At 30.4% G+C, this 14737-nt stretch overlaps 1 protein-coding gene across 1 annotated transcript; it reads right to left on the bottom strand.

Annotated features, from left to right (window-relative positions):
• Nucleotides 1-6393: 6393 nt before the first annotated feature.
• LOC113859821 (serine carboxypeptidase-like 50) lies at nt 6394-14309 on the bottom strand. The gene is made up of 2 exons (XM_027492502.1): nt 14172-14309; nt 6394-7643 (listed from the first exon to the last, which is right to left on the bottom strand). Exons 1-2 carry the CDS (start codon nt 14302-14304, stop codon nt 6394-6396), a joined length of 1383 nt encoding a protein of 460 aa, XP_027348303.1. The 5' UTR covers nt 14305-14309.
• Nucleotides 14310-14737: the final 428 nt, after the last annotated feature.

Below are 14737 nucleotides of genomic sequence, written 5' to 3'. Positions count from 1 at the left end.
ACCGTTCTCTTAAATGCAAAGACATTAGATAGCGCAGAATTTTAGAGTACTAATAATCACTCTCTTAGTTTAGGTGGAACTGCTCTTAAATCTAATTTTTAGCGTAATATATCAATATATGCAAATAAGTTGTACTGTTCTAAACATTTTCGTGAAATAGTTGATGGATACCGATGGTTTAAGACCTCTAACCTTATTTTATGTTCATCTCCACATTATTTCACAATATGTACGTAAATACTATTCGTTGTCTCCTCTTTCATGGCCAAAGCTATCTTTTAAAATTGTCAGCACTCAGCACGTCACCTTCCACAATCTTCTTCCAATAGAAATTACAGGAAACACCAATTTTCTACTTCAGGACAATTAAGTTAGGAAACTATCTCCATCTTCCCCCTCTTAGTTTTTCAGCAACCATTTGCTATTCTTCATGCATGTTTGACTTTTTTCCTAATACTACAATGGATTAGTGTAAAGACTGATTCCTCACAACAGACATTGATTTGCATGATCACAGACAATACATTGATTCTTGACCACGTGTCTTATCTTTTCACTAAGGGGTTGAGTTGAGATGACAATTATTGGAGCATTTAATGGTAATATATAAACATTATTTGTAATAGTTAGAGTGTATATTTATTAATCAATTTGAGTTTATATATAAATATTTGTTTACAAAAACTTATCGGTATTTGTATGGATGAGTATAAGAATATTAGTTTATTTCTTAATACTGTTTTTTATCTAAGTTATTAATTTTTCATCGTTATACTAGTATAATAATATTATTTATATTTTATTAATTTATAAAATAAATATATATAAAAGACCATATTTAAATTAAAGTGTAAAATATAGATAATAGATTTAAGTAATATTTTAAAAACCATATTAGTCGTTGAAGTGGTGAAGACATTAATTTGGGGTTCATTTGTTTAATTTTTATCCGATTGGAATCGAACTGGTGGTAATAAAATGTATACTTTTGTAACAAATAATTTAATATGAAATTATAAAATTAATTTAACTAGAATTTTAAATTAACACAAATTAATCACATCATTTGATCTTTAAAATTAAAAATGGTGTAAATTAGTAAAATAAGAGTTGATTTTTCATTTCAATAGTTCTTAATTAATCTTTTACTCTTCCAATTTTTTGAATTACCTTAGTTAAACACTAGACCGGCACTTAAACTAACCAGTCAAATAAATTAGTTTAGTTTACTTTTAATAGTCATGAATTTGAATATAGACACAAATAAATCATAAAAATAGAAATATTAAAATGGCTATTCCAATGAGTATAAGTGAAAAACAAATCAAAATAAATATAAAAATTAGAATGTAACATCTTTCTGGAACTCTTCCATTGTCGTATGTACTAACAGGAATTCAATGTGACTTTTCTTCAATCAATTATTTTGTCGCAAATTAAAAAGTCGTTTATGGTGGGAATACTCTTCCCAGTGAAGGGCTCTATAAATAGCAACACCTGTTAGATCAACAAACACACACACACAAAAGTTAAAGATATTTGAGTGACCAGAGACATAAGTGAAGGAGTTCACTAATGGAGAGGAAATCACTTGCTGGGTTCTGCATCTTCCTCGTTGTTCTCTTAGCTGCTCGTAAGTTCTAATTAAATGTTTCTTTTATTTAGCAATAAGTGCATGTTAATCCTTAAAATGTATTTTTAAGAAACTAAGCGAAGTAAAATAAAACTTTAATAATTACAAATTAATATGACTAAATTTAATGTTTAGCAACAAGTGCATGTTCAATTGAAAGTATTATATTAAATATTGGATGGATAATTTTGTTATGGACATTGATTTTACTTAACTTAAATAAGACTGTTTTTAGTAAAGGATACATGTGATTTAGATAAAAAAAAATACAAATTAACATGACTAAATTTAATTTTTTAAAATTATTAGTTTTGTTTTTTGTAAAATTTTAAAACAATATATTGCTGAATAGATTAAAAGTAAATCTAAACCACATAAAATATATTGCTGAATTAACCTTGAGTTTGTTCAATTATTTGAAAATTAATTGCAGAGGAAATGGTGGTCCTGACTGAAGCGTGTGAGAAACCAAGTGCTTTATTCACAGGTGGATGCATAGGCTCATCTGGGAACCAACAATGTGACTATCTTTGCAGGAGGGGAGAAAACTTACTAAGTGGCTCCTGCAAAAATCAGAAGTGTGTTTGTGCCTGTTGAACAATATATTATGATCCATCACATATATAATATATATAAATAAAACTTATCTAGCTATAATTTCCTTATAGCTAGTTCAGTTGATGTTCACCAAATAAGTTATAATAAACTCATTCTCCTTCCTTTAGGGAGAAGTTAATTATGGATCATGAATTTATAATTGTTCTGCACTGTTACTTTTACATCTATTGTGAAATGCATGGTGGGAGTGTGAAGAATAACTATAGTAACAACTCAACTAGTCTATAGTAATATAATATAAGTATGATACAGAAAAGGTTTGATTTGATCTAACTTTTATAGTGAAAAATAAAAATTCTAAATTATATTATATTTTTTCAATTTTTATCTTTTTTAAACTGGTTTAATGATTTGAAAACTATTAATTGATTAACATATTTAAATTATAATGAAAGCTCATAATAAAAATATTTTAAAAGGCTTTTCTATAATTTGTTTATATGAAATTAATCAATCCAAATACATCTATAATTTTACAAATTAACAGAGTGGTGTTTAAAATTAAGAATTATATGACTTAAAATTTGAAATTGGCATTGGAGAATGATAATCTCCAACGAGAACACATAACAATATTTTAAAAAGTAACTTTAAAAATATCACTTAAAATTATACAAAATAAAAACATAAAATGATTTTAATAGCTTTACATAAGTAAAAAAAAAATTTTGCTCATTGTAGCCAAAAAAAATTATTTCTTTTACTTTTTCCTTCTTTACCATCTCTTCTTTTTTACTCATAAATCTATTATTGATCCATTAAATCGTTATTTATTTTGTTATGTTACATTTGTTTTGGTTAAAATATAATAAAGCCCAGTTCAACTTACACTTATAGTAATGAGAAAAAAAAAATTGTATAAAAGTGAATAATTTTTTTATAAATTAAAAATAACTTATATATTATTATTTTTTATAAATTATCTCATTTAATTTTTCTAAAATTTGAAATGAAAGGATCTAACTTATAAAAGAATATATATATATATATATATATATATATATATATATAAATTTTCCTACAAAGACTTTACTAAAAGTTTATCTAAACCGAATCTTTGTTTTATAATGGATTACCCATGTAATTTGTTATTTTGAACACTTAAATTATTTTATAAGATGCTACTTTTATTAATAGAATTATTAATTTATCCAAAATATTTCCTTATATTTTAATAAATTAAATATGTTATCTTGCATGTTTTATGTTTCTGTATAATAATCACAATTTTTACATTATAAATTTAAGTGAATATGTTTTGCTTAAGCGAATACTAATTTGTTTCATTTTGTGAGTTGGCTTAAGTGAAATTTCTTTTGCTTAAATAGATAAGATTTTAAAAAACAAGTTGTTCATCTAGAGTTCTTCATCCTATTTTTATTTAAATTTAATTAAATTCATTTGGACACACTTAAGCGGAGTTTTTTTTAAGCTTAAATGCTTGAGGGAATATTGTTCAATTTTACTGAAATGAATCTCAATTGACCTGATCATGCTTGTGCCAAAACTAGAGAGGACCAAATCCGTTCTGGAGATGGCGATGGAGAAGAGGGAGCACCAAAATTCCTATCCCTATGATGATATTGCATGCACTATGAGCTACTGCGAGTGCATGTCTGGTGAATTGCTTCGTCAAGGAAGGGATATTTGCTTGCTCAACAGTTAGGAATGAAGGGATGGGATGCAACTGAATGGTAGGCTGAGGATTTTAGTTGTTACCTCCTTCACTTCAACAAACATCGTTAGTAATTAGATGATAAATTAAGAAAATAAGCAAAATTTAAAAAAATAGAACCAAAATCATGTAATTAAAAATTAAACACTAAAATTGAACAACTCTATAAATGAGGACAAAAAGCAATTAAGCCTAAAATGTATATTTTACTTTTTTTAATATACTCTTTACCTTAAAAGAATCGCATGCTATATTGAAGTTAATGAAAACAAAACTTGAGAACTTCGTTGCAAATTGCTTTGCGAAGTCGCATCTAGCTAGTTACCCTGTATATGATTAAAACTAATTAATTATCTATCTTACATGACACATTTAGCTGGTTACAATATTGTTTCTTCTTTTTTTTTTTCTCATGTACCAAATAAATTAAATATACTTTTTCTTTGCTGGCTTAACTCCTTCGTTAATTGAATATAAGTAGTAAGTTTAGTTTAGACAATCTTAAATATGCATTGTTTGAATAGGCCTGACACATGTAGCGTAAATTTGAATTTAAATTAACTCGATTTTATAGAATAATTTTATTTTAAAATAGTTTAAAATGATATGATTTATGCTTAAAAAAATTTCACTTAAAAATAAGTTTACAGTAAAATTTAATGTAAATTTTTTAATTCAACATAAAGATTATAATTTATCATGTTAACTCAAACATAAAATTAGAGGCAAAAGCAATTATGTCGTAGAATTATCAAACATGTTGCACGTTTTTATCTTTAAACTTGAGTTTAAGAATGTTTGATGCCCATCCAGAGATATACTTATTCTCCAATATCAGTTTAATTCGTTTGCTTTTGGGGAAAAAAGTATAGTCAAAATTTCTTTACTAAAATATGATTGAAATAATATTTCAATGCAAAATAAATGGAATCAAATATTATGAAGTATATTGAGAGACTAATATTCAAAAGCTGAGATTTATATCACTCTCTTATGTTCATGCGTACGGATACGTGGCTTCATTTTCTTCATTTCTAAACCACTGAGCCTAATTTGCCTGAAAAATAGAACACTGAGACTAGGCAATCCCGTTTTAAGAAATGCAATAAGGAAGCTAGAACAGAAGTTACCATCTTTGCAAGATGAAGCCTGGCACGAATTCTTCTTGCAGATCGAAGAGGAACATACTCAAATCTATTGTCCCAGCAATTCAACTTGCCAACATTAGTCAAAACTCAGAAACCTCTCTACCTCAGGTCGATATTCTAATGCATCTTCCCAAATGTCTCCACACTTTTTACACTACTTGTGCACCATTGAGTACGCTATATCTCTCAACATGGCTAGTTTACTAGGACAACGTGGTATTAAACAGCGACGAGGGGATGCAAACAAAGTGTTTCCTTTATGACTGTTTCTATGCACTGTAATCTGGACAACTAGGATTCTAATTCAACACTTCATGAACTGTCTTCATTGCTTCTGGATGCTGCAACAGCCTCGCCACCACCCATTCCAATGTGGTTGACGTGGTCTTTTGCCAAAATATGGTAAAAAAAATAAAATTAAAACAGAATATCATGAAACATTTTTTTTAAAATAGATATTTATTTTTTCTAAAATTTAGGATTTAGAGTTTATGTAAAGACTGACACTTTTTTATTATTATTAAAAAAATAAAGTTGATAAAAATCATATGAAAAACTATATCCTTTTGAGAAATCATCTTTTTCCTTAAGATCAAGGCTTCAAGTGGCACCCAAACCCAAAAGCCTCCTCCAAAACCACCCACTTTACACTCCAACCAAAGCAAAACTCTCCCTTGAATTCATTTAGAAAATCCTCTGCCTGGAGGTAATGAGTGTTGATGCTGGTAAAGCACTATCCCAACACCCTGATCTATGCACAGCTAATAAAGTGACGTGATAAAAAATATTCTAAAATAAATGTTATGTAATATCTTATTTTAGTAATATTTTTACTTTTACCTTATTTTAACAAAAAAGAAAAAAACCCTGGTCTCAGTACCACCGACCACAATATCCTGTACACATAACAAGGATATAGATCTACATATTTAGATGGTGCCATGACGAAGTCACGACAGAAATTTCACTATATATTTTTGTTGCTGCAGTTTTCTGTGATGCAAATAAGAGTCCCCAATAAGAGCCCCTTTTTCTCCTTGTAATGTCTCACCCCAAATCAAACTCATTATTAAATTTGTAGCTGTAAAGAGGACGCTGCTGTGGCTTTTGCTTGTAAATTTTAAGCAGTAAGAGGTATTTCCATAGCGAAATATTAATTATCATAATGAATTCATAATTTCCAAAGCAAACAATAAAATCCACTTACAAGACTTAAAAATTGCCTATCAAGACCTTTTTCACTTTTATTCTTTCTCCATGGAACTTGAACACAAACCATTACATATTTCAAACTCATGAATCGGGATTAATCCCAATGGTTACATAACAAGCATAGTCTTTGTTTCCATCCTCCCCACACTTTTAAACAAACCCCTTTCCAAAACCCAGTCTTCTATCATTGCTTGAGAATTAACCGCCAGATCAGTAGGCAAAAGATGCCCTGCCCCCAAAACCACAACATTGGTGAGTGACTTCCAGTTTTGTACATACCCTGCAAGCTCTCCATTTACCTTCCATATCTTCCTTTCAGCATTCAGATACTCCACAATCCCTTCCCATTTCATTGTCTTCACCCATGCCTCTGCTTGGACCACACCATCCTGCACATCGTACTGACCTTGATACAACAACACCCTAGTCTTCGTTACCAAGTGCTCCACCATATATTTCACACTTTTCATTACGTCAGCATGTAATGCAGCCCCAACAACATCACTGCATATCTCATATACAAATGATTCGTTGACTCCCAAGGCCTTCTTCACCTCAGTGATGTTCAAGAACTGCTCAACCAAATCACTTTGATAAGGTTCTTTCCTTGTATAGTCATACAAAGTAGCTAACCCTGTCATGTTTTGTAACATGTGCAAGACTTCATTCCTCGCATTTGTTGCTTCACTCCAATTCCCCTTCTGGGCCAATCCAACTGCTTCCAATTGAGCTTTCTCCAACTCATTCTTCTGCCTCTCATTGATCAACCCAACATAGTAAGCATTGGCAGCATGAGTAACCACTTGGCTTACAGGGTCAGTCAACCCATCCCCAATTGCCACACCAGCCAAATTCACTCTTTCAGAAATGTCCAAGTTTGCATTTTTCTGCAAAATATAATACCCAATTGCAGGTACATACTTACCAGCATAGCTTTCCCCAGTAATATAAATAGGACGATTCTTGAAAACAGGACCAAGTTGAACAAACCTTGTTATAGCAGCAAATAAGTGCTTGGCAACAGCGTTTTGATCAATTGGGATTTCTTGTGGCGTTGAGGCGATACTAAAGCCAGTTCCAATGGGACTATCAAGGAAAAGAAGGCCAAAAATTCTATTCCAAGCACCAGGGTTGGGTTGAAGGGTAAGAGATTTGGTGACACGCCAGGGTCCAAGCTCGTAGAAGTTGCCAATCATGGAGGAGCAACCAGGGCCACCTTGGAGCCAAATGAGAAGTGGGGTTCGGGAGAGAGGTGAAGGGGAGTTTTGAGCTTCGTAGAAAGTGTAGAAAATTGCAGAATTGGAAGTCGAACCGATTGGGAGATAACCAGATTTGGTGGGGAGGGCTTGTTTGGGGAATGGATGGGTTGGCTCAGAAGTGGACGCTGAGAGAGTGTATTGAATAAAGCAAAAGCAGGAGAAGGCAAGTGTCTTGGTTAGGAGGGATGTTGTGGTCATTGACTCCATCTATTGGTGAGTGAATGAGTATACTCTCAGTCTTTTCTGCACATATAGTAATGTCAGAGTACAACTACTCAACTTCACTCAGGTATTTTTCGCAAAAAATGTTGGAATTGGATATGATATGAAATAAGTAGCATGTTACGCGAGGGGATCTCATCTCCTTCCTGATCATCAGCGAGCCGGCACGCAATGAGTCCAAACAACTTTTAGAAGCATTATTTTATTATAATCTGTGACTAACTTTGTTGTTTATTATTGATTATTGATTTTTAAATTTCTAAACCAAAACTAGCAGTCTAGGGACCAGTTTTGTACAACTTAATTAAAAAATCTTGAACAGCATATTATGAAAAAAAATATTTATTTTAGTCTTTTAAATTATAAATATCAATAATTACAATTATTAATTTTATAAAATAATATTATTTTACTTTTTTATATAAATAAAAACTAAAATAAGTATTTTTAAAGAATTAAAAAAATTTGAAGACTTATTGTTCATTACCCATGGTTATATAATGGTGAGAGATTTAGACAAATTACTTATAAGTATATCATATATAAATATTTTATGATAAATGTTAAAAAATTATAATTAAATTATAATTTATAAGTAGATTAATAACTAATTATCATCCTAACATTACCCCCACAAAATTAAGGTTTAATGACTTTATAATTTTAAGTTTGGAATGAAACTTTAAAAATTATGTGTTTTCAAAAAGTTATGTGTTTGAAATAGTTTTGGTAAGTCCATAAATTATTTTGAAAGTTGTAAGAATGTAATGTATTGTAATTTGTTAAAGAAAGTGAAAATCTAATTCAAAATATTTGATTATGTTATGAAAAAGTAGATTAATAGAGTAAAATAATACTTAAAATATAATAAGAGATGGTAGGAATTAAAGGAATCAAAATTTTGAAGTTTTGAACAAAGTTTTGATGTAAAGAAGATCAGCAATGGTTACTACAAGACATTTATATTTTTTTTTCTATACTTTATCTTCTTACTATTTATTACTTTTTTTTAAGACGAGTTGATAAGGTTACTGTCAAAATAGACACAAAATTCAGTGGATAATCTACTATTATTAGGTTAGCTCTCTAATTTAAGTCACAATAGACTATTAGATGAAAGTTTGAGCAATGTTTGAGTTGGAGTCCAAGATTTTAAGTTCTGTGAAGGTATCTAAGGTTTCTTTTTACTGGTTCTAATGAGAGTTTAGAGGGTGATGCATAAGTTAACATACTTTTTTTTATATCTAGTCAAAAATTAGTATATTGGTCCTTTTAACTTTTGTATTTGTTTCAACTTTGTCTAATAACTTCTTTTTTTTTCATTTAAGTCTTGTATGTTTTAAATTTGTTCCAAATTAGCCCTTTTAAGTAGGAAATTATTGTTAGTAATGTTTAAATCCTACTTAACACTAACAGTGTTAGTTTTGACTAGTATTTAGGTTTGTAATATAATGAATATTTGACTTAAAAATAACTAAATTAAAATTTTCAATGAAAAGTAAAATTAAATTTATAAACTTAGGGTTCTAACATCATCATCTCTGCCCCTCCATCTTTACTTAGGCCCTCATCGCTGCCATGGGAATCAACAGCTCGGTCTTTCACCTTGTACCTTTCAATTGCTTCTTCTATTGGCTCTTCTCCCTACCTCGCATTTTCTCTTTTAACATGAAACACAAATCAAGGTATTACAGAGGAGAGGTTCCACATGATAACTTCATCCTTGGTCTTCTTGAGAGTTGCATCTATACCTTCCATTTGCTCTTCTTTCTCCTTTTCCACCTTGCTTCTCATTACTCAATTATTCTTTCTTCCTCGACTTCCTTCACCAGGAGTGTGTTGTGGTGGCTTACTAACAACTCCAACTAGCTTCACATCTTTTGTGTCGTTAATGGTGTTATTTCTTTGGTCTTCCTTGTGGTTTGGAGATTAAGGTTGTTTTTTATTCCTTTTAGAGGAATATTCAGATGTCCTTCCTTTGATTTATATTCTTGTTAGTGTCAACATGCTTAGATGGGCTGCTGGTGATGGTGCTTATACCATAGGTATGGTTTCTGACACCTTTTACGTTGTTGCTTTCACCACTTCTGTTCACCACTTTTGTCATTATCATTAGTGTTTTTGAAGTCATTGCTATAGGTTTTCCCTTGCTAATAAACAATTTAGCACATGTTCTTCAAAACACACCTAATATGACCAATAATTTCTATCTACTTCAATAATTCCTAAATGTTATGAGTAGATAGACATTTTAGACCAACGTGCCTTCTATACTCCATCAATGAATTAACTCTCAATTTAACTTGTCATTCAAAAGCACATAATCTTGTTCAAATTCAAATTTTAATAATTACCAAATTTGATTGGTTCTAAATCATATAATTCAGGTTTTGATATAATGTAAGTAAAAATTATTCACATGAAATTATATAAAAAATTATAAATATAAATAATAAAGTTTTATTCTTGTTAAAGACAATCTTTATAATAAAAGTCGCAATCTCTAAATTTTATGACAAATAAAAAACTAGAGCTTTTTTTTTTTAGTTCACTCTCCCAAATCACAATTTTTAATGGGATAAACTATAGAATAACTCATGTGATAATACGATTCTAGTAACTCGAAACTAACTAAATATATTAAGTATTAATCATAATTTCTTCTCATTATAAACTTTTGGATTAAGACATATACTTTAATACATATCAGTCAATTACAGATGTCAAATTGAAATAAATAAATCACTTGAATTAATTATTAAACTTAGTTATTCACTTCATCTAAATAATAAATTAATTAATTTTTATTTAAAATAAAATAATTAATTATTGTCTAAAAACATTATTAGACAATTCTAATATATATATATATATATACACACACTTCTGATTAGTTCAACGGGATAGAACCAAACTCCATTTTCACGCATTGAAAAAATCATTGCAATCAAAATTACAGGTGAAATTGTATTAGTTGGAAGGATAAAATTTAAAGATATTTATACTATTTATTAATTAAAATTAAAATTTTACTTTAATAATATATGATAATATTACATATAAATATTTCACTAAAATAAAATTTTAATGTTAATCATTACACAACAATAATTACACCTACAAAATACTATCTAAATTTTGCTCTACGTGAAAACATATATATAAAGAAACATTTACTATAATGAGATTTTAGAAGTTATATATTCGACAATAAAGTTATTTAATTGAAGGGAAATTTGTTGATAAAAAAAATTAATTTGATTTCTTAAAACAATATGAAAGTAAAAGTGATTTATTAAAAATAATTAAATAATTAACAATAATATTAGCTAATAATAACATAATAAATAATTAAAAATAGTTATTAAAATATAACATGATCATTATATAATCACAAATGGTAAAGAATCAAATAAATTGCTTTAGAACCAATTATATAACGAAAGGTAAAAACAGAAGAGAAAAAGAAGAAGAAGACAAAAACCCTAAAGCATAAACTTAATCTCACCTTCCGCTCAACCCACCCTTTTACAGCCTGCTGCCCTAATTTAAATACAGGCTCTTAAGGGTCAAAACGTAAAAACTAATTAATAATTATTCAATTACGTTAATCCTCTACTCAATAGCTATCTCTGGAATCCTTATTTGTTCAAGTTTGAATTTTGGAGGGAAAATTATGTTGTAATTGCTCCCTAGCATCCATGCTGAATCTGAAAAGATATTGTGTGGTATTTTTGGCCATGAATATCTATCCAATTCAATTTATAATATAAAGAGAAATTGTAACCCTGGATGTTAGCTTCAAAATGCAACTAGAATAGGCTTAAACAGACATATGTGGACTAAGATATGGCCTAAATACTGCACCAAGGTAAGAAATCGCGAGTGCAGCATTTCAACTTTTTTCAGGCCCAGTTTCAGCTTCTTATCATCAGAATTGGTTTCTAACCTCTCATAGGAATTGTGCATCTTTCTCTTAGCTTTTCTACAAATCAAGAATCATAATGAAATGAGCTCTACAACTCAAGATATGGCCTAGAAACTAAAACAGTATCAGAATTTTCCTAATGCTGGAAAAATTAAATAAAGCCCAAATAAAATTCAAATATCATAAAATGATCCAATTCAAACCAATTAGGTACAAAAGACGATTAATGAACTAGGAATGGGAGGAAATAAAATTGTAAAAATTCCAATTGATCACTATGCCCGACATATCAGAGGCCGACCAAGCAAATAAGTTAGCATTTTGTATTAACACATTTTGAAGGTCCTGCTGCTCTTCCTAGGACAAATCGGTTCCCAGGTAAGTGACCTGTTATTTAATATTAAAAAGTCAACCATTTACCTGCACTTCCTACCTTCCTTTTATAGGCAGGATTATAGGCTAATGGGCTATGTGAGTTGGCCGTGTTTTCAGCCTTTTAATTAAGCTGATAATATTCATGATTATTTATCCAAATACGCTTAATTTTTATTTAATTTCATAATTAATCTGACCAGAAGGGTACTCGCCCTTTATAGGCTGAAGGTGTACTCAATTTCTTTTTTTCTATAAAACCGAGTAATGTCTTATCCAGTACATCATCCATGCTTTAATCTCGCAAGTTTCACTACAATTACAACAAGTGGAATTTAAACATCCGTTTGCAACATCTTTGTGCTGCATATTTTCAAATTTCAAACAAATCCCTTTTCAAAACCCAGTCTTCTATCATTGCCTAGGAATTCACAGCCTGGTCTGCAAGCAAAAGATGCCCTGCCCCCCCCCCCCCCCAAAACCACCACATTGGTGAGTGACTTCCAATTTTGTACATACCTTGCAAGCTCTCCATTTACCTTCCATATCTTCCTTTCAACATTTAGATACTCCACAATCCTTTCCCATTTCATTGTCTTCACCCATGCCTCTGCTTGGACCACACCATCTTACACATCGTACTGACCTTGATACAACAACACCCTAGTCTTCGTTACCAAGTGCTCCACCATATATTTCACACTTTTCATTACGTCAGCATGTAATGCAGCCCCAACAACATCACTGCATATCTCATATACAAATGATTCGTTGACTCCCAAGGCCTTCTTCACCTCAGTGATGTTCAAGAACTGCTCAACCAAATCACATTGATAAGGTTCTTTCCTTGTATAGTCATACAAAGTAGCTAACCCTGTCATATTTTGTAACATGTGCAAGACTTCATTCCTCGTATTTGTTGCTTCACTCCAATTCCCCTTCTGGGCCAATCTAACTGCTTCCAATTGAGCATTCTCCAACTCATTCTTCTGCCTCTCATTGATCAACCCAACATAGTAAGCATTGGCAGCATGAGTAACCACTTGGGTTACAGGGTCAATCAACCCATCCCCAATTGCCACACCAGCCAAATTCACTCTTTCAGAAATGTCCAAGTTTGCATTTTTTTGCAAAATATGATACCCAATTGCAGGTACATACTTACCAGTAAAGCTTTCCCTAGTAATATAAATAGGACAATTCTTGAAAACAGGACCAAGTTGAACAAACCTTGTTATAGCAACAAATAAGTGCTTGGCAATAGCGTTTTGATCAATTGGGATTTTTTGTGGCGTTGAGGCGATACTAAAGCTAGTTCCAATGGGACTATCAAGAAAAAGAAGGCCAAAAATTCTATTCTAAGCACTAGGGTTGGGTTGAAGGGTAAGAGATTTGGTGACACGCTAGGGTCCAAGATCGTAGAAGTTTCTAATCATGGAGGAGCAACCAGGGCCACCTTGGAAACAAATGAGAAGTGGGGTTCGGGGGAGAGGTGAAGGGGAGTTTTGAGCTTCCTAGAATGTGTAGAAAATTGCAGAATTGGAAGTCGAACTGATTGGGAGGTAACTAGATTTGGTGGGGAGTGTTAGAATTTTCTTTAATCCATTATGCAATGACTATTATGAAATTTTCTTTTTTCTTTTAAGATCTTGAATTACGTTGCCATAACAACACAATATATGGTTCTCATACAATTAAGGGTTTAGAGAGCACTAACCTGAATCCATTGTTCCTTGATGTTATCTCTTTCTTTGATGTCGTTGATCCCTTGGTATTTTTCCCAACTCTTCCTTCCTCTTTTTACTCCTCTAGGATGGTTGAGAGAAACTTCCTTTCTTGCGATTACCGTGAGGTCACTCAGAAACCGTGAAAGTGAAAAATAGGGCACGTCGTAAAAATCATTTGGTAACCGCTCTTCAATTTATATGAAGGAAAAGGGGAGGGTTTCCTTATATTTGTATTTACAATTATATCTTCAATGACTCTATATTTTATATTTAACCACTATCACATCAAATCATTAACTAGAGTCATGCTATAAGTTACATAGGCCACTATAATAAGATTATTAAAATAATCTAACAGGGAGGACCTGTTCAGGGATATGGAAGGGTTAATTTTGAAGCATATGATGGTGAAGAAGCCGAAACTAATAAGAAAGGACATACAGAGAAACAAAAGCAGAAGAAGATAGCCACAAGGTTTTTGATAAGGGAGTTGTGCGTGGCTGACTCCATCTTTTAGTATACGAGGTTGGCATAATAGAAGTGGGAGGGGTGAAAATAATATTTCACCCGTTATATTTATAAAAATTAAATCAATTCAACCACAATTATATTATACTTTAAAAACCTTTAAAGTATTAAATAATTAATTAATAATTTACATATTTTTATTATTAATAAAAAATTATTAAAAACTATAAAACTATAAAAAAATTAATTCAACTACAAATGAAAAATAAAACTTATATTTTTTTATAATTTTAAATAGAATTTTAGTCTTAACTCTGAAAAACAGTGTGTTATTAACATTTTTTAAAATTAAATTGAAAGAAATATTAATAACATACTTTTTAAATATATTTTAAAATGTTAATTAAATTTTATTAAATATTAAAAAATGTATAAATTATATTAATTTAATAATTTTTTCTTGTATTTTTATAAT

The sequence above is a fragment of the Abrus precatorius genome, unplaced genomic scaffold, assembly GCF_003935025.1.
Source record: "Abrus precatorius isolate BTA unplaced genomic scaffold, Abrus_2018 Scaffold2, whole genome shotgun sequence".
Classification (NCBI taxonomy): domain Eukaryota; kingdom Viridiplantae; phylum Streptophyta; class Magnoliopsida; order Fabales; family Fabaceae; genus Abrus; species Abrus precatorius.
Note: the sequence above shows the minus strand (reverse complement) of the source record. Positions and strands in the feature narration are given on the sequence as shown.

What these genes read in the sequence shown, in the direction of transcription:
- LOC113859821 (XM_027492502.1), bottom strand. Translation starts at nt 14,304, where the DNA reads ATGGAGTCAGCCACGCACAACTCCCTTATCAAAAACCTTGTGGCTATC. An exon ending in TTCAAAATTAACCCTTCCAT is followed by an intron (nt 7,644 to 14,171) that starts ATCCCTGAACAG and finishes CAACCCATCCAT; the next exon opens with TCCCCAAACAAGCCCTCCCC.